This window comes from Thunnus maccoyii, chromosome 8 (genome assembly GCF_910596095.1).
Source record: "Thunnus maccoyii chromosome 8, fThuMac1.1, whole genome shotgun sequence".
Taxonomy (NCBI): Eukaryota; Metazoa; Chordata; class Actinopteri; order Scombriformes; family Scombridae; genus Thunnus; species Thunnus maccoyii.
The window spans coordinates 70001-91589 of NC_056540.1; the positions used below are offsets into that span (position 1 = coordinate 70001).

The 21589-nt window shown below is 37.7% G+C and overlaps 1 protein-coding gene and 1 long non-coding RNA gene across 2 annotated transcripts in view; both read left to right on the forward strand.

Annotated features, from left to right (window-relative positions):
* LOC121901298 overlaps positions 1-1013 on the forward strand; it is a 1901-nt gene extending 888 nt beyond the window's left edge. Inside the window, exons 3-4 of the long non-coding RNA XR_006097232.1 lie at positions 166-307; positions 486-1013. This is a non-coding gene — a long non-coding RNA (uncharacterized LOC121901298). The remainder of the gene's footprint in view (positions 1-165; positions 308-485) is intronic.
* fbxo38 (F-box protein 38) overlaps positions 1-4203 on the forward strand; it is a 67967-nt gene extending 63764 nt beyond the window's left edge. Inside the window, exons 20-21 of the mRNA XM_042418005.1 lie at positions 2691-2804; positions 2970-4203. Of these exons, the coding sequence (XP_042273939.1) occupies positions 2691-2804; positions 2970-3148 (293 nt within the window). The 3' untranslated portion in view covers positions 3149-4203. The remainder of the gene's footprint in view (positions 1-2690; positions 2805-2969) is intronic.
* The last annotated feature ends 17386 nt before the right edge of the window (positions 4204-21589 follow it).

A 21589-nucleotide genomic window follows, 5' to 3' on the forward strand; every position in this document is an offset into this window, starting at 1 on the left:
TATCACCATGCTGAACCCAATACACTTACCTTTATACTTACCTGTTGGGAAATATCCTATTGTAAATAAACCAGCTCAAATTATTCAATTTAACCTGCAGAGTCAGACACACCTCATTTAATTTAAATAATGTAAATTAACATCTTTTTAAAATTATTTCTCTAGGAGATGAACCAAGCCAAAATAATGACTTTGCTTGCCAGTGAGTGTGACAACTGGGAACAGATCTACCCATTACTCAGCAGTTGCACTTGTCATCCCGGTGTGAAACATCAACTGTGAGACAGACTTCTCCACGATGAACAGGGTAAGGACAGAGGGCATGACAGTATGACTGAAGTTGCCAAGATGTGTGCCAAACATTTAACCTGCTTACATGATAAACTGCATAATCCTCTTAACTAAAAGAAGAGTATAAACAGTATGCTCCAAATGCACCTTTTATTTTCATTCATTTGGCTAATTGTGGTTACCTTCATTTTCAGGTCAAATCAGAACTTCGTAACAGGCTGCAAGGAGAGCACCTGGCTGCCTGCCTGGGGGTCTCCATCAATGGGTCAAGCCCAGAGGAATTCAACCACAAAAGGGCATTAGAACTGTTACTGTCAAAGCCCAGGAAAATTAAATGTCAAAACTCAGGTTACAAAGTTTGCCAATGGGGACAGATGATCATCCTCTATTTATGATTTATAATAAATCTGTATTAAAGGCCCCCACACATGAAATACAGACTTTTCAAGTCCAGTTTGGTACAATTTGATTCGGCCTCGAAAATTGTTTTCAGATGAAAAAGGTTTATTTTTGGTTGAAAGCTTAAATTTTTCTATTACAAAGTTGAACAGGGAAATGACAATGTGCCCTCCTCATCAAGTATATTCTTTATTTTCAAAAAAAATTAACCAGTTCAACACAAGTAACCACTTTTGCTTCATTTCTTTGATGGCTTAAATGAATGCTCTACTCAATTTTGTGTGTTGACCATTTGTGAACTGTGTTAAACTCTGTCCTGTTTACCATGCTTTGTGGGTGTGACTTTTTTGCTGTGTCATCACCATTCCTATCTATACAACCAATGTGTTTATGATTAAATTGTTTACTAGAGCATAAAATCGTTTACAAGAACGCAAAGTTCTTCATAGATATAGCCTCTTAATTTTGCTCTCAAAGTGCACCAGCTTGATGCATTTAACTTTAAAATGTACAAAATTCCTCTAGGAGGGTCCAGGAGCATCCTAACAAACAAAAGTAAACCAAAGGACATCCTAACAAACAAAAGTCAAAGCACACGATTAAACCCTGCTGTAAAAGTATCTTTTAATACAGGTACTAACACTACACAACAAGTCTATTAACATGATTTTTTCTTCAGCTGTCAGAAGGTTGTTGACCTCAGTAACTGTTGTAAACACAGCACTAAAATTGACAGTTTCGGTTATTTGGAAACAAAATGCCGATTCATCATTCATCTGACTGATTGATTAATCTGCAAGTCAAACTGTTGTCTTGATTTGGCTTTAAGTTTGAGCAAATTAATTCCCCAGAAGTCAGTTATGTTATTTTGTTATATTACAAACACTAATCTATATTATGGTGCTGAAGCATAGAGCTTGAAGAACAAAAAATGTGTAACTGTCCAAAATATTTTCTGGACTGCATATGGGCACATCAGTATTGTATTAAGAAAGACATGACAAAACAAACCTATACTTTACACTTTTCACACAGTGATTGTTTCATTTCAAATTCAATGTGCTGGAGTTCAGTGAGAGTCACTGTTGTTCTGTTTACAAAATGCAGTGCATAGCAGGATCATGCTATGTTCATTTTAATACTAAAATATACTAAAAGTAGCCTGCTCAGCCTTCCAATGTAATCTGTTTTAGTCATGGTATAAACAAGTTGTTTAAGAAATTAAATTTGTTATTTGCTGAAAGTTGCAAAAGAAAAAAGACATTTCTCCATACTACATCATAGCTTCATTTATACCAAGCAGTACACCTTGTGGAAGATGTTTCCACTGTGAATAGGTGGAAGGGTTTACAGTGCATTAATAAATGACATAGAGAAACACTGTGAGAAAAAAGGACAAGGAAGATTTTATGGTCTTTTATGTTCCAAAGAAAACAAGCTGAATGGGAAGGCTTATCTGTATACCTTTAAATAAACCCACCAACCAGCTGGTTGGAGGGTTTAGAGTGGAGACATGTGAGATCATCACACATTCGTCCTTAAGGTTGATTTGTGGTCAATCAGAACTAGTTCTTACAATGGGTTTTCTGACCACATCAGAAGTCAAAAGTGTTCACAGTTCTTCCGAATGGTTTCAGTCAAAGGCGAAGTGAAAAGCTGACCATCACAGAGAGGAGGTTCATGTGATATTGTTTAAATATGGGGATAGTGGCACAAATATGAAAGTTACTGAAATGGTTATGTCAGGAATTTAAAAAGAGACACGTTAAAACCCTGACAACTTTCTCATCTCAGCACAGCTGACCAATGACGGCATGATGTGAATGTCGAATTTTCCGTTTCAGAAATGGCTGCGCACAATCCCCCCCATATCAGACATTGCAGTGGTGTGGGAGGAGGGAGTTTCCAAAACTATTCGAACATTTGACAAGCACGTCTGGTGGACTATACCAACCCCTTTAGAGTTGACCATCTTCTACAATGTCTTGTGTTACTTTCAGGAGTGGTGGATGGCGCTCCCTACAGCATGATAACAGACTTCCCCTGGCTGAGGACTCTTAGAGCAGCCAATCCTAACAGCTATGCCCGCTATGACTTCGAGGACGATGAAAGCAGTGAGTGCAGTCAACACATCCATCTCTTCTATCAGCAGTCACAGAAGTTGATCTCTAAATGTACACAATTCTTAGTATTAGCATTGCAGTTGTCCCTGTAACAAAGACACAACCTGATCATAAAAGCACTTGAAATGTTTTCCTCTCTGTTGTGTCATGTGTTAGCCACCATCTACGCTCCACGGCGTAAAGGCCAGCTGTCAGCCGACATCTGCATGGAGACTATTGGGGAGGAGATCTCAGAGCGACGACAGAACAAAAGAGGAGTATTTCAGAGAGTGGTGGTCCTCTTCCTCCATCACTGTGATACACCAGGAGAACCAGTGGATGATGACTACATCTAGACACCACAAGACACTCCTCTGTCATTAGAGTGATCCCAGCAGGTGACAGTCCTGCTTTTGCACTGCCTGAGCTCCTGACTGTGAAGATTCAATTTGGAAAAGAGACAAAGGGATGTTAAGTTTGTTTGCTATGGAAGCTGCAGGTCAAAGCTGTGTTTCTAACACACTGACATGCACATGATGTCTCAGAGACTTTACTAGCTTAATCTAGAAGGAATAATTACAGTCAAAGGGCACTGGGGAGGTGCTGCCAAAGATGAATTAGATAAAGTAAGGGCACTTTGCAAAAACACTTCCGAAGAATCTGTATTTCTGTGATTTGGTTCATTAGGACCAGTATTCACCCTTTTCTGCTACATGGGAAAAAAGAAATGGATAATCTTTAGTGGATTTGGAACATTTGGATGAGGTTCACGCCTCATATCTGATGCTGATTTCCTTATTATTTCATCAAAATCTTAAGGCATATAGAGCGCCCTAGCATACTGCAAATTCATGCATAAAAGCAGAGGCTAAAAAAAATGTTTAGATTGTGTAAATTATGGTTCACATGGGAAATTCAGCATATTGTATATTTTCATTTAGTGATTAAAAAATTTCACTAATTATTTTTGAATTGCTTCTAACATGAAAGTAGTTAGGACTAAAGACCTGTCTCTGCTCTAAAGAAAGGCCTGGCTCTCTGCTGTTGAGGCCACTATTGACAGCGTAAACCCAGTTGTCTGTACAGCTAGTGTTTTCAGCTGTCTTGCTGTACATTATGCTATCACTGAGAGCAGATGTAGAAAAGGACTATGCTGTATTGTTGGTCTGCCCTTTCATCTGCCCACTGCTACAGACTGTCTACCTCTGTTCCACTCACAGACACAAATGGCCTTAAACAGAAATGTTAAAGAACATGTGCTTTTTAAATCAGTCCTAAGTTTTCCTTCCTTTATTTTTTCCCCTCAACGTGTGTCTTGGTTAAACATTTTACCTCAGTAAGCATTAAATGGAGAATAGACAGATGTTTAGTCCAGATGGAGCTGAAAAAAATACAACAGTTGTGAATTTAACTTCCTTGCGGTTGATTTTCTTCAGTCCTCTTTGCCTGTTAGGTCTATTGGATCAAGACTAAATGCCCCACCACTAGGGAACTAGACTTTATAACTAACTCCTGTCCATCTAAACTGGAGAATCAGATTAACTTAATCATGCAGCTCGCATTTTTGGCCAACCATCCTGAACTGGACACAAATCACAACACTTGCATGCAAATATTACATGCCCTATATGGTGTTGCCATGTTAAAATGCTGTTGTTACCACTGACTAAGCAACATGAAGGGAGCTAAAAGAAGTACTGCAAAACTCAACTTTCACCTTTGAGAAAACAGAAAGTGTTTGATAGGATATGTCCAAAGAGCTTTGATGTTGGATTTGGAGGTGAGGTCTGGACTCTCTAAGAGTCATTATGGTCGTGTTTCCCAGTAAAAATACAGTATATATGCCATTGCCGTTGAACATCATCCTGGTTGGCTTTTCAACAATCTGACAGAGGGCTTTCTCACAGTGAAAGATGTCTTACTGGAGAAATATATACCAAACATACACAGTCCATTGTGTAATACAAAAAAATTGACTGTGACAAAAAAAAAGGTCTGAATGTAGTTGGTGTCTAACTTAAAGAACCCTATGTTCACAAGAGATGACTGCTCAGCCTGTCTCCTGGTACTTCACTGCTTCTCAAAGATGTCTCATAATCAAAGTCTGTGTGATGGCTATCATGAAGAGAAATCAGACCACTAGATTGAAATAGTGTATTTTATAACAGATAGATATGCTCTGAGATTTATGTCAGCCAGTTACCTCTCTTTGCTAAAAGGAGTTGTTTTATTTATTGTTTATATATATATATATATATATATATATATATATATATATATATATATATATATATATATATGTATATAAAATAATAAAATTGGTCCTGTATATGGAGAGCTCAGCCCTTAGGACTACAGAGCAGTGGATTGCATTGACTTTTCTAGATTCGGGATGTGGATTTTCCTCAAATGTGCAAAAGATTTGAGTTGCGAAAGACTAACAACTTCATTAAAAACTAACATTCACTATCTAATGAATTCAACATTCTGTTTGAAGGTCGAATGGACTGAATATGATTCAGCCAGCCTTTTTTGTGTAACTGTACAGGTATCATGGATGACAATATGCTTCCATGGTGTTTATATGTTTATAAAGAAAGAGCAAGACTATTTCACATAATAAAAAATAAAAGAACTCAACAGGAAATAACTTTTGTTATGTCTTTGTTACATGTCCTAATTTCAGACTCTCTACCATTGACTGTGGGATTTATTTATATATATACATATATATATGTGTGTGTGTGTGTGTGTGTGTGTGTGTGTGTGTGTGTATGTGTGTATATATATGTGTATGTGTGTATAAGGTAGATGTATCTAGAGATGTATTTATCCCACTAGAACACTGCGCTCCCAGTATGCAGGCTTACTGGTGGTCCCTACAGTCTTTAAAAGTAGAATGGGAGGCAGAGCCTTCAGCTATCAGGCTCCTCTTCTATGGAACCATCTACCGGATTCAGTCCGGGGTGCAGACACCCTCTCTATGTTTAAGAGTAGGCTTAAAACTTTCCTTTTTGATAAAGCTTATAGTTAGGGCCGACCAGGCTCACCTTGGATCAGCCCTTAGTTATGCTGCTATAGGCCTAGACTACTGGGGGACTTCCCATGATGCAATGAGCTCCTCTCTCCTCCTCCTCCTCTCCATCTGTATGCATTCATGTAACATCAATGCATGTCACTAACTTTGCTTCTTCCCCGGAGTTTTTTGTGCTTTCTCATCTCACAGAAAAACCTGACTCCCGGGCCGAACCTTCGCGGTCCTTCACAGTCCTGATGGCATCCTTCCCTGGCTGTTGCTGCTTGTGCTTGTTGTTGTTTGTTGTTGTCATTGTTTTCTTCTGTCCCCCCTCCCCCTTTCCCTCTCTCTTTCTCTCTCTCAACCCAACCGGTCAAAGCAGATGGCCGCCCACCAAGAGCCGGGGTCTGCTTGAGGTTTCTACCCGTTAAAGGGGAGTTTTTCCTTACCGCTGTCGCCAAGTGCTTGCTCATGGGGGAATTGTTGGGTCTCTGTAAATTAAAGAGTACGGTCTTGACCTGCTCTATGTGAAAAGTGCCTTGAGATGACTTCTGTTGTGATATGGCGCTATATAAATAAAGATTGATTGATTGATTGATTGATTGATTGATGTATCCTGTAGGGACCATAAATACACAGCAAAGGTCAAAGTAATGTAACCATCATTTGTTGTCATCTGATGAACAAAGTCAAAGGTTTAGAGCCCCAAAAAGTACAGAAAGCAGTAATGGGCTGTTTGACCAAAAGTTTAACTGATCAGATAAATAATAGTTATATGAAGCTATACCTTTACCTTAATTCCAATCACTTGGTAACACATTTTATGTTGTCTTTATTTTCAGTCATTTGATAAAGTAAAACTTCAAGCTAATATAAGCAGCAATATTTCCAATTTTGGTACCCAAAGTGATGGTATCAAAAAGATGCTGTGGCATACATAAACATACTACTACAGCCACAGGTTTGACTTAACGCTCAATACTATTTTTGTCAATTGGAACCAAGACCTTCCAAATAAGAGATGCTAACATGGATATATATAAATTTTCTGTGGCTTGGACAAAGAGCAGAAGGGTTGTGAACACTCATTGAAGTTATGAGCTGTAAGATATCCTGAGTCTTTACATACCTTCTAAAAGGAGGAGGCTGTTTAAAATACAATTTGTTTCTCACATTTGACAGTGAAATCATCTCTCCGAAACAAATTTGTCGATGACTTGTTTTGGTTTTCAAAGTCATCTCAAAGCCACAAAAAGGCTTGGGCAAGCCTAACATCTGCTAGGTTAATCTCTGACAATAGAGAAGCTCAAACACAAGAAATAGGTCCCCATGTACCTGTAACCCCATATCCATTTAATAACCTTTCAACTGATATAAGATAATGCTAGTTCCATTTGGGAAAAGGGAGAAACCCATTATTAAACACATTTAGGTCTGGACATATGACTCAGTTGAAGAGCTGAGGGGTTGTTTTAATGCTACTGAATGGGACTTATTCCTCAATGACCAGGTGTCCTGTAATAACCCTGAACTGTTAACCTACACTATCACCAGTTATCTCAACTTCTGTGTTGACTATCATTAAAATATAAAATGTCAGAATCTACCCCAATAACAAACAACATATGACTAAATATGTTGAAACAACATATGACTCAATAAATGACTAAAACACCATTTAAATTGAAGGAAAATGGCTTTTCTGGAGGGAGACCTGCAAAAAGTGAGAGATTTGGAGAAGGAAATGAGATGCGTGGTTAAGAAAGCAAAAAAGGACTACAAAGACAAGGTTGAGAAGCTGAGGAATATCGTAGATAAATCTTTTATCTACCATGATAGTCAACAAGTGTAATTAGACAGCACAGTTGTCAGCAATGATTAATGTTCTTATTAGTGATTTAAATTACTCTGACTACTTAAAAATTACATAATTGAAAGCCAAAATGTTAATATGTGAGAATATGAGATACAGTCAGTGACAGAGACCCTAGTTTGTCAAAAAAGATGTAACTATGGGAACAGAAAAATCAAGAAATACCCTGAAATGACGAGTAATATGCACAGACTGCAGTAAAAACAAAACAAAACAAAATAGAGAAAGAACAAAAAAATCAAAGAATTAATGGAGAAACATTTTGAATGTTTAAAACATGCAGCTAAATTGTCTGTGCCCAAATATCTTAAATCATACCTCCCTTCAGTAGTTCATACATTGATTTTATGTATTAAAACAATGTAAGACTGATCTACTTTATTCAACATATTCATCACTTTCTGTGAAGCCTCAGCAGATAGAAACTTATAATCCCAAGCAAAAGATGAGTTCTCAGAGTCAGGTTTTATCTGAAAATTACCTGATCATGAAAACCGCATTTAAAAATGTGATTTTCATTTTATATATTTATAGTACATTAAGGGTGTCTTTTATTTTGACTAATGCAAGAGAACTGTACTGTATATGAATTTTACTAACTATGCCAAACCTTTGAACCTCAAAAACTCAAAAGTATGTAGGATAGAATGTAGATAGAACCTTATAATTCTAAGGTCATCAAATGTAGTCAATGTGGACAGTGGCGATTATGTATTATTGTGTAGTTCAGTTTAGAGCATACTAAATGAAGCTTTTAGCAATAGTTCAAGCAAGAGGATGATTATCATTCTAATTTTATCATCACACTGGAGTTCCAGCTCTTAGTTATTATCCAGTGATTTCACTGAGATTGGTTTGTAGGCTTTCTTGTCAAACGCTGATCGATCATCTTAGCTCATGTATGTGAACTATGTTACCTCTTTGGTCTCTCTTCTGTCATGTGCCTCACAGGATCTCTAATTGGTTGCTATTCATAGTTATTTCCCTATAAATCTGTCTTATTGCCAGGTCAACACCGATTTCTTACTTGTTCACTTATAAAGCTTTCCTGATATGAAATTTTATCATGTATTTATCAAGCATTTGAATGTAAACCTGCTTAAACATCCATGGTTTTAACCTGCTTTGAGCATGCTGTTAATGATAACAGTCATGATACTAAAGTTACAGAGCAGAAGGCATCTAACAGAAAGCAGGACTCTGGCAGTTGTAGAGACAGGGCAGATCCACCTGTACACACCATTCTAATTTTGGCCTCACTAATCTCTGCTCTTCCTGCTTTGACAATTTGGCGTTAAGCAAGATGGAGTCACACTCTCAGTCTCTGTGTCACACACACCAGGTTCCATTGAATCATAGTCCTCTGCTGCTGTTACTGAATGTAAACACAGTGACACTGCCCACAGTATTCTGTCAGCCTGCACAGCTTCTTGCTGTTCTACTGGACTTCCTTTGACACTAAACAGTTTCTATTGGTTCCTCACAGTTTCCACACAACATGGACTCTCATCTGATGTTTACAATGTGTTAGTCATAGGATCATTCATATAAGTAAATGTCATGAGTTGATTAAAGTAATTAAAAGGCCGAGGTCTCTGCAGGAGGAAAGTTTAATGTCAGAAAAAGTGGTAATTTGGTCTGAATGTGAATATCCAGTAATCACAGAACACCATACAGCATGTTACACCTTAACTTTTGAATGGATACTCTCAGAGGACAATGTGAGTGTAAACCACTACCTGTGGGAACATACAGCTTTGTCCTTAATTACATAATTACCCAATAAATTGTGTTTTATTGCCTGCAAAGACTAATGATTCAGTGTGACTCTTCCAAGAGTCTTTGTATATGATGAAGGTTGCTTTTATGTAATAAAAGCAATTAATTGCAGGAGGTTGCTGGGGCAGTACAGAGCCAGTAAGAAAGCTCTACCTGGAAGTCTCAGTTCAGGGCCAAAAAGTGTTGTTCAATAGACAGTGCTGGACCAACATTTATTTTGTCTATGAACATCATCAAGAGCATAAAAAAAACAGATCATACAAACTTAACAGGTCAGTCTGTTTTTTTTTCTTAAAAGTAATACCTCTAATGGTGCTGCCTGCTGTCCTCATCGTCATATATTTTAGAAATCCTTCAAAAGTTTTAGTCTTTTACTTTGCATGTAGCAAGTGCGTAGATGTTTACTTAGTTCATACGGTTTAGAGGGTAGGACTCCACTCCATATGAGGGAAAAGACTGCAAACACACACAGATTTATAAAGGATTTACTCCTGATGTAGACTGATTGTACATTTAGTGTGTATGTGTCTGTGCACGTGCATGCATGCATACGTGCGTGCGTGTGTGCGTGTGTGTGTGTCCATGCGTGGTTGCCATTGCTAATAGCCCAGTCTTGTCAGCTGCTGTAAACAGTGAACCATCTCCAAACATTACCTTATTAAGACACAAGAGACAGAACAGACAGAGAAGAGAGCTGGATTATACCTGCCCCCCTTCTCTCTCACTGTTGTCACATGTTAAACATCTACTTTAACAGGGGGAAAATCTGTCTTTATCAATGAAAGTTACAAAACATATAGGACAGACTTTGATAAAATATGAGGATAATAATTCAAGCTTGCAAAATAGATATGAGGGATAATAAAATCAATATACCAGAAAAGAATTAGATTTAAAATCTTTTTTTAATTAAATAAAATCATAAAAGCACTGATGATCCCAATATATTCAGATATTCCAAACCAAATAAAATAGTTTAGAAATACTGACAGCAAGATCAGCTTAACTTTGAATCAGAGAGAACTGTTTTTAAAGTGAGCATGGAGACACAGCAGCCTCCTGAAGTTTTATATAAGACCAAATATTCCAGTCAGAGGGAGCAGCAGACATGGTGCTTTCCCCCTTTCCCCCTCAGCACACACCATAAGAACAGGGAGAAGATATGTCAATGGAGTGTACAGCAATTCCCAGCCTTATTTGACCTAACAATTGCATGAATACAGAGGTACAATACCTGTTATACAAGCTTCTTGAGCAGGATATCACTTGTTTTAGTTTAAATGCTTATCAAAGGGCCTAGTGGTACAGCCAGTGGTAGTAGTATGTTTATCAACCAAGATTCACAGACAAGAGTTGAAGTTGAACCTTATATTTAATTACAGACACCATTCAAACTGTAAAATGTTCACAAAACTTTGAACTTTCAAAGTTATCAGATTGTTTAGTGATATCTTTTATAATTTTTCAGCAATTTAAGCCAAAGGTCAGAGGTTTTTCAGACTTTGTCAGGTCTCACCAGTGTGTCATGTGATCAGGCACAGTGGCGAGCACAGATAATTTTAGACCAGAAATGTTTTTCTAAACTGCTGTCACTCCCACAATTTTAACTCCTCAAGCACATATCTTGCCTCAGGATGTTGCCACAAGCCTCCTCTCTCTCAAAATGTAAGTACATTTCACATAGGACTTATAGTTTTTGAGATCTGAACCTTAATTGATAAGAGAGTCCCCGTCATGTTCTCATTGACTGCAATACAGTCTGCAGGATGTGTGTCTTCTCTCACTGCAGTTTCTTAAACTTACAGATTCTCTCTTCCTTCAAACACTTTTTACACATATCATTCATTCTCATGTTAAACTAGTCTTGCTTTCACTAATGATGTACAGATCTCTGGGCTTCAAGCTCTGGTTTGAGACATTTTCCTCATCAAAATGGAGATTTTTTCCTCTCATTTTTGTGAATGTCTGTTGGCTCGGTGGTTTAGAATGCTGCTCTCTGATCAGATTCACCTTAGATGACAAGGTGCTGTGTTTGATACCTGCTCACTGCAGTGTTCCTCATAATATTGCTCTCATGTACAAAGTTGCCTCACATCTTTATCCTGTACCAAAATTCAATTCCTCTCTAGATTACCTTAACATTATTACCTAAAATGTGGATTGATACGCTTGTTAAATACATCTTTTCCTGTGCTACACAGCATGTGTGAGTAGTCCAGTAGTTTAAGGTCATGTCATTTCAGAACTCCTTTTAGATCCAAAGTTTCGAGCCCTGCTTAGGGTGGAACTCAGTAGAGTTGAAGGCTGAAGGAGTCCAGGTGATGTCATGCTAGCTGAGCTGAGCTTTTTTGTCAATTTCATGCAATTGACAGACTAAACACCAGAACCTGGCATTGCTGTGTGACATGTTAGCTCAATGCATAGCATGTCTATCTTACAAACATGAGGGTGTAGGTTCAATTCCACCCATTGCTAATTTTAATCTTGGTAGATTTTTCGATGGTGTTCAGCTTCCAGTCATGCAATCTAAATTCGCTTTCAGCAATCACACGCAATTTCTACAGAAATTGCATTTTCTAGTTATTCTTATTCTTCCATACTTTTTTGCAAGCTTTCAACTCTATACTTTGAGCGACAGAAACCATTCAACTATCAAAATGTTCAGCTCTTTGAGGACATCTATGCTAGTACTTTTCAGCTTTCTATCATAATCCATTGATTTTATATAATTTTTTAAAATATTAAATTTTATAATGGAAGTCTATGGGAGGAATGTTTGAAAGCTAATATCTCAAAAACTAAAAGTGCTTAAGTGTTCATATTTGATGTACAGGTGTCCTATCTGGAAATGCTTAATATATTAAAACATAGTATCAATAGCGCCACCATGTGGTCAGTTATTAAATGTTTTGCGTTTTGGCTAATAACTCATGAATGCTAAGTCCTATCAAAGAAATATTTGTTCAGGATGTTCCTTGGATGATGCTGATTAGACTGATATCGGCCACGTCCATTTGCGCCTTTAAAATTTTTCCGCCATTTTGTTTTTTTAATGAACATGTTTTGCTTCTGTTGGCACATATTTCATCCGATCTTCACCAAACTTGGTATATACCATATTTAGAGGACCCCAGACACAACTTATTTATTTGTTTTCAGATATCACTTACGGTTTGTCTGTAATTGGTTAGCAAACTTTTCAAGGCGTGGCGTAATGCACTTAATGGTCAATAACTCCTCAATACTGAATTGGATTGCGACCAAATTTGGGAATGTTGTACACAAGGTGACCTTACAGAAGTGTGTAACATTTCATAAAATTCTGCCCGAAGGGGGCACTAAACTAACCTTATAACTTTATATTTCAGTAATTCTGTTGTCTTTGATGAAATGAAACTTGGTACACAGGTTTTCCATGAGAATCTGCATGACATACTTAATCATGGCACCAATAACCCCACCTTGTGGTCATAAGTAAAACACTAACTACTTATTTACTACCAAATCTCTTAAATGCAACATGCCATGGTAATCAAATTTTATTTGTACAGATGGGGATCCTGAAGAAGTGTTTAATATTTTCAGCAATGCTTTGCGATTTATTGTAGTTTTCAGCATTCACACGCATTTTCCGCAGGAAATGCATTTCTAGTTTACTCTGCTCTCCCAAAGAAACAGCAACAACTTCTTAGGATAATTGGAGATATTTATTAATAGCTAAATGTCTTGAGAATACATGATAAAGCATAAGACAATAAAGAACAATAATAAGGCCTTTAAATGATACTAAAAATAAAATAATGAAGAAAATTCTTTAGAAATATTGGCTTGAAGTGTTTGACTTGAGGCTAATGTATTGCAATGGGAATGATAAGTGAAAGCTACCTCCACTTCTCTGAAGAAATCATTTTAATTTTAATTTTATTCAACATCAACCCTTGATCACAAAGCCATGTTATGCCTTACTGTTGATGAATATTTGTTGTAGTTGATGTCATCTCAGCAGGTACAGTGTTGTTTTGGGTTGAGCAGGAGTTAATCTGTACAGCAATGTGGTGTGGCCCGGCTTGGGCTGTGTTACAGATGAGTCTTGGCGGTGCAGCAGTGTTGAATCACTGATGAAGAGGAGTCAAGCCGTGTTTCAGGCTGCCATGAAAGAGTCTCTGTTGGCTTAATTCCCAGTTGGCCGACTGCTGTGAGCAAGTAGTTTCAATAGTCACATTCTTCTTCAGAGCGACGTTTCAGTTGGAGTTGAGGATTTAGGCTTTTTAGTTTAATCTGACTACACTCAAATCTTCATTCAGTAGCTGATAACTCCATGTGAGTTAACATGTGAAACATTAACATTCATACTCATGCTTATCCTGATGTTTAGACATTCAGCCTTCATTGATACAACCTTATTAAACCCTACTACACGTCTATTAGTGAAATAGTTAAAGCAACTTTTGCATATTCAACATATTCTAATATCAATTCAATATAACTTACTTCATAATATAAAAACCTCAGTATGATTATTATTTCATGATAAAAGAAAACTTAAACCTGAATTTCTTCACCCATAATATTTTACATTCCGATTACTTCAGAAAACTTCATTCATTCAATACAACTACTTTTCTAAATTAACTATTAAAATATGATTGTCTATCAGGTTAATAGATCAAAAGTTAGACTAAGGTGATTTTAAAATACCATTGCATATTTACCATAAGAACATTCATTAACTCTTAACAATAAAAAATTTGAATTTATTGAAATATTGTATTGTATTTATTGGGATAGTGTACAGTTTTAAATATAAACGTTAACATTTGATGTACTGCACCAGAGTTAGTTTAAACTAATTTGAAGTTCTAACCTTACCAATAGAGGGCAATATTGTCACATGCAAAATATAATGAAATCAAAAATTTTCCTCAATAGATTACCACACAGCTATCAAAGTTATACCATTCTTTATGAATTTCTATAACAAACAGCATTACATGGTTTGCATAGTGATTAGACATTTAATTCACACAAATTCAGATTTGGCTTAGATTTGCATAGAGACTCATTGACTGTCCTTCAGGAATGTGAGTTAGAGTTTATGACTATAGTCTGTGTAGATAATAAGAGGGGTTTTCTCTCCATGTGTGTTGAGTTATTGGTCCTTTCTCTGAGTTCAAATGACCGCAAAGGAAAATTCTGAAGTCAGAGCTGACTACACTGGACAAGATTGTATCTCAAAATACAATGCTGCCACAAAGCTCTGGCTCCACGACCACCCAAGGATGCACCACTGAGATTCATATAGTGATAAATTTTCTCAAGTACAAAATCAAGGAACAGGTTCTGTCCACCGCATAGAAAAAGGAGATTTTTTTCAAAGACAACAGAGTCTACTTTGACCACGATTACCCAATATAAATAGTGAAGAAGAGAAGAGAGTATGCCGGAATAAGAGGAGTATTCACAGAGAGAGGTTTCAAACCAAGCTTAAGATGTTTTTGGATAGCAGACCTAGGATTTACAATAACACAAGGGCTGCTGATGACCTGCAGAAGAAAGGGTTTCCCAAGCCCAACCCCAAAACCACATAAGACGATGTAGGAAAAGGTAGGAGACAAACATTAGCAAAAGCATTCCATTTCGAGCAGATATGGCAGAGCTGCGTGTGTTCCGCTGCAGCCCCAAGGAGATCTGATCCAACAGTAATGATGGAGCTGGGCTGACTCCATCCAGCTACAACCACTATGTCTAATGACTCCACAGGACAAAGTGACAAGCCATTGTCTACTAACATGATTTAAGTTGTGTGTTTTTCTTTTCTTTGAAATATCAATGTGGTCTGATAATCTGGAAACGTCCCTATTTAGCTTTTATTTTCTTCTTCCTCTCTTTCTGGAACAATGCACTGATTACCTTTTAGCTCAAGATAAGATGATATCGTGAAACTGGAAGAATACCATAGGAAAAACTGCCATAGTAGAATGTTATTCATTAGTCTTAGGAACAATCCTACTATTTACTCTAAACCACATTTGTTCTGGTTGTGGAAGTCATTTTGCTTTATATTCACTTCCTCAGACCTTCAGAATAGTACACTGTCTGCAGAGATAACCATCACCAAACTGGACAATACTATCGCCTTGACTGAAGGCAAACAAAACACCTGGGTCTGATGGCAAACAAAGCAAACAATGTGGGCTTCATAGACAATTGGCAGACTTTCTGGGGAAGACCTGGTCTGATTAAGAGAGATGGCATACATCCCACTTTGGACGGACCTGCTCTCATATCTAGAATTATGGCTGAGTTTATTAGCAGACCAAAACCATGGCAACCCAGGGTTGAGACCAGGAGGCAGAGCTGCATTCCTACACCCTTCTCTGTGCTTTCATTAGAGCAGTTACCCACCCAAAACCACATAGAAACTGTGTCTGTCCCCTGACCACTTAAATCCGTTAAATCTAAAATAAAGAAAAGAGGGGTCATTCATAAAAATCTAATAAAAATTAACACCACCTCTGCAATAGCACAACAAAATAGGAGAATTAAATGTGGACTCTTAAACATTAGATCACTATCATCTATTAGCTGTATTGTAAATGATCTAGTCTCAGATTATCATATTGATTTATTTTGTCTCACTGAAACCTGGCTGTGTCATGAAGAGTATGTCAGCCTAAATGAATCCACTCCCCTCAGTCATATTAATACTCACATTCCTTGAGACACTGGCCGAGGAGGTGGAGTTGCAGCCATCTTCAACTCAAGCCTAATTATCAACCCTAGACCTATATTTAATTATAACTCATTCAAAAGACTTGTTCTTAATCTCTCTCACCCAACCTGGAAAACTTTACAGCCAATTCTATTTGTTATAGTGTACCGTCCTCCTGGCCCGTACTCTGAATTTTTATCTGAATTCTCAGAGTTTTTTATCAAACTTAGTCCTTAGTACAGTGGACGTTGATAATGATAGTCTTAGCATTGCGTTTATCTCATTATTAGACTCAATTGGCTTCTCTCAGAGTGTAAATAAATCCACACACTGTCTTAACCACACTCTTGGTCTTGGTCTGATGTACGGCATTGAAATTGATCATTTAATAGTTTTTCCAAAAAATCCTATTTTATCAGACCATTACTTAATAACTTTCAAATTCCTAGTATTGGATTACACACCATTAGACAAAAATGTCTTCACTAGATGTCTATCTGATAGTGCTGTAGCTAAATTTAAGGAAGCAATTCCATCAGTATCTAAACCATCAACCTGTCTTTTAGACCCCATCCCAACTAGGCTACTTACCTGCTTATCCTTAGTTAGCTCTTCTTTACCAGATATGATCAATCTGTCTTTAGTAACAGGCTATGTACCACAGTCCTTTAAAGTAGCTGTAACTCAACCTCTTCACAAGAAGCCTACTCTTGATTCAGGTGTTTTAGCCAACTATAGATGTATATCTAATCTTCCATTTCTCTCCAAGATCTTTGAGAAAGCAGTTGCTAAGGATTTAGACAGCACAGAGAAAATCACAAATGATCTCCAAACTGCGTTGTACAAAGGATTTATCTCTGTACTCTGAGAATGGAACATTTAATTGGCATTACAGGAACTGCATTAAGCTGGGGTAAATCCTATCTATCAGATTGATTTCAGTTTAAACAATGAATCCTCCATGCACGCAAAAGTTAGACATCGAGTTCCTCAAGGTTCTTTGCTTGGACCAATACTATTCACATTATATATTCTTCCTTTAGGTAATATTATTCAGAAACACTGCATAAATTTTCATTGCTATGCAGATGATACCCAATTATATTTCTCGATGAAGTCAGATGAAACCAATCAGTTAACCAAACTCCAAGCATGCCTTAAGGACATAAAGACCGGGATGACCTGCAATTTTCTGCTACTAAACTCAGACAAAACTGAAGTTATGTGCTTGGCCCTAAACACCTTAGAAACACATTGTCTAATGACATAGCTGCTTTAGATGGCATTGCCCTGGCCTCCAGCACCACCGTAAGGAATCTGGGAGTTATCTTTGATCAGGATATGTCCTTTAACTCCCACATAAAACAAATTTCAAGGACTGCCTTTTTTCACTTATGTAATATTGCAAAAATCAGGCACATCCTGTCTCAAAAAGATGCAGAAGCACTAGTCCACGCATTTGTTATTTCTAGGCTGGATTATTGCAATTCCTTATCATCAGGCTGCCCTAACAAGTCTCTAAAGACTCTCCAGCTGGTCCAGAATGCTGCTGCACGTGTACTGACAAAACCTAGAAAAAGAGACAATATTTCTCCCATTTTAGCTTTGCTGCATTGGCTTCCTGTAAAATCCAGAATTTAATTTAAAATCCCTCTCCTCACCTACTAAGCTCTTAATGGTCAGGCACCATCATATCTTAAAGAGCTCATAGTATCCTATTATCCAACTAGAACACTATGCTCCAAGAATGCAGGCTTACTTGTGGTTCCTACAATCTCCAAAAGATTTGGGCCGGGGGGCAGACACCCTCTCTATGTCTCCTTTTTGATAAATCTTATAGTTAGGGTCGACCAGGCTCACTTTGGACCAGCCCCTAGTTATGCTGCTATAGGTCTAGACTGCTGGGGGACTTCTCATGATGCACTAAGCTCTTCTCTCCTCCTCCTCCTCTTCATCTGTATGCATTCATGTACCGTTAATGCATGTTACTAACTTGGCTTCTTCCTTTTTTGTGCTTTCTCATCTCGCAGGAAACCCCAAGATACTGTGAGCCTTCGCTGCGGGAGTGGTGGTGCAGTCCTGTTGTCCCTTCTCCGGCTATTGCTGCTATTTGTTATTGCTAGTCTTATCTCTATTATTATTATTATCATTTTTATTATTGCTGTTATTATTGTTGTTATTCTGCTTCTCTGATAGCTGGAATAAGAATTAATGGGTAACTATGCCGACCCATGAAGGTAGAGAGAGAGTGTTGCCAAGCTTTTGGCTCAAGCAACAAGATAAATGGGATTTTAATTGGTGATATTGAGTATATGATAAGCTTATTTGCAGATAATATTTTGCTCACACTGACAAACCCAGAGAGAAGTATACCCAAATTGATATCCCTCCTAAAATTGTTTGGCTCATGCTCATATAAATAAAACGCATATAAGTCCCAAACACTTTCTCACAACTTTACACCAAATGCTGATATGCGAAGTACAGTAGACTTCAAATGGGACTCCCCTGCTGTTAGTATCTGGAGAAACATCTCCAAAATATATGAGTGTAACTATGGTCCTCTTATTATTTAAAACAGACCTGGACTGATGGACTGTATTGCCACTAGACATGTCAAACTGAATTGAAATGAAAAAAATTAATGTACTCCCTTGGTTCCTGTACATATTCCAGTCATTTTCTGTTGCAGTTCCTTCTAAAGAATCTAGTGAATGGAATAGGATGATCTCAAGATTTCCGTGGAACGGTAAGAGCCCCCGGATTAAATATAGTACCCTACAACTATATAAAGATAAGGGTGGACTTTCCCTTCCATTCATTGCGGAATATTTTTTTGCTGCTGAGCTAAGACCATTGGGGTGCTGGTGCAGTCCAGAATATTCAGCCAAACGGAAAGATGGAATTAATGCAATTAAATTTACCAGCACAGTCTATATTGGCTAATTACCAACACCAGGATCCTTATGTGGATAAACCCAAATAATGGACCAAGGTAGCCATTAGGGTGTGGTTTGAGGCCTGCAAAAGGTTTCACCTTTAGAAATGCAAGATTTGTTATAGTGCCTCCTATAGATGGATTTGCACCAAACCTGGTATGGTAGATTGTGACCACTTCTTGTGTTGGTGTACCCAGTTTGATGTCAAGTGAACACAGTCTTGGTGAGATATACTGTTTTCCCAAAAATTACACTGTACAAAGATCATATTAATTTAGCTGGGAAACAAAATGCAACATTAAAATGCTGTGAAATTACAATTTCTAAACTTGTTCCAAAGAATCTTTTGACAACAATTTGAAGTCTTTGACATGAAAAACCAAGGAGCTATTCAAAAAAGTAGATTTTGTATATTTCACAATTTTGAAAAAAAAAAAGGATGGATCCAGGTTAACAAAACCAGAGAGCCCCCTCCTCTCTTTCTCTTTCCCCTCACAGCTGCAGCAGGAGCAGCTCTCTGCTCCGCTTTCTCCTCACAGCTCTCTGCTGGAGCAGCTCTCTGCTCTCTTGTGTGGCCTGCTCACAGCAGACACACACAGAACTCTTCCTTTATGGCAGAAGACGCGAGAGCCTGCCTAAGACTCAGAAACTAAAGTTATCTAGAGCCAGCAGCTACCACACAAGTCTGCTGGCTGGTTTAACAAGTACAGGAGCCACGAAACAGAGTTAGCTTGCTGCTAACTCTACACAAAGGAGTGATCTGGGCCCTCTGACCTGCACGGCTGGAGTGCTGTCTACCCTGCATCTTTCAGCTATCTTTAAGACATGTACAGGACAATACTGAATTACCAGGAAGTTATAGGCCCCATTCTTTTAATGACAATTCCTAGCAGCTTAACTAGAGCCACCTAATATTTGGTCAGCTAAGTTGTTAGACCTTGATGATGCTAAATACTGAAGTTTTTGACTTTTAATCAAAAGCTGTTATCATGGTGACACATTGTTTGCTATGAAAGAGGAAGCTGTTTTTGAGGGGCTAGGGATACTTGAAAACTTGGTACATGTGTCAGAAGAGGGGTATTTAAAGGTCTGATACGGATTTTGGACTTGGGTGTGGCAAAATGACTCAAGGGCGCCTCCCACAAAATTTCAAAGTCAAATCTCCCATCTTTAAATTTGATGTGAATTCACAAAATTTGTTAGGTACATGTATCATGTCCAGGCTTTAAAAAAAGCCTCTTGGAACCATACCCTAAGTCCAACAGGAAGTCATCCATTTAATGTAATTTTTTCTCTGTTTTGGCCATTTGCAGGTGTTGTATTTTAACGAAGCCCTCCTAGATTTTTGACCTGACCAACTTCAACTTTGGTTGGTGTCATCTTAAGATTTTTGTGATGAAGTTATCAAGTTATCAAAATCTTGAGTTTTCGTAGAATGCCCTCGACGTGGCATGCCGTTTAATTAGCATGTTTCACTATGAAACAGGAAGTTGTTGTAACTCCACTAGACTTTGTCCAGTCTGCCCCAAAGGTCATATGCTTGATAACAGTCCAGGCCTGAACACATCTACATATCAATATTGAATCATAGTCATAGTGCCACCTACTGACAACAGGAAGTCAGTGGCCATTTTGGAACAAATTTGCTTTGATTTTCAAGACATTCATTTCTCTCATCACTACTACCCAAAATACCCAGAATTTTTTTTTTTTTTTTAATGTTTTTGCCCGACAGGAAGTCAGCCATTTGGATGTTGTGCATAAAATTTTCATTTTACAAACATGTTTGAGAACTTAAGAATGAGCAAAAAAAAATTGCAAGTATGTTTGTATTAGTAAGTATTTCTATTTGATATCACAAATGGACTTGGGCATGACGTGTTGGCTCTATAGTGCCCCCTTACTACTTTTAGCATGTTTGAAGTGCAGGGGTGCTCGAAAACTCACTAAAGTTTGCACATCCATTAGAACTGGCATGACTTGACAAATGATATGAGTTTAGAGCTGAGACATGGCAACATGGCTCAATAGTGCCCCTTACAAAATTTCAAAGTCCAGCCTTCACCTGTAAATTTTGACGTAGATTAACGAAATGAGGTAGGCTCACACTCTCCACACTTGTGAAAAAAAAGCCTCTCGGAGACATACCCTAATTCCAACAGGAAGTCAGCCATTTTGAATTTACTTTGCAATTTTTGCAGTTTTTTTGCTATTTGCAGGTGTTGTATTTTAACGAACTCCTCTTAAGATTTGACCTGACTGACTTCAAATGTGGTCGGTGTCATCTTAAGACAGGTGAACATCTTAGGACACATGTCAATTTTGAGTCATTGTCATAGCACTACCCACAGAAAACAGGAAGTCAGCGTTATATGACAAACAACATCCAATCTACATGGAATTTACAAGGTGTCATGTACATATGATATATGGCAAATTGACATGTAATTAGTGACATAATGGACACAGGAAGTGGTA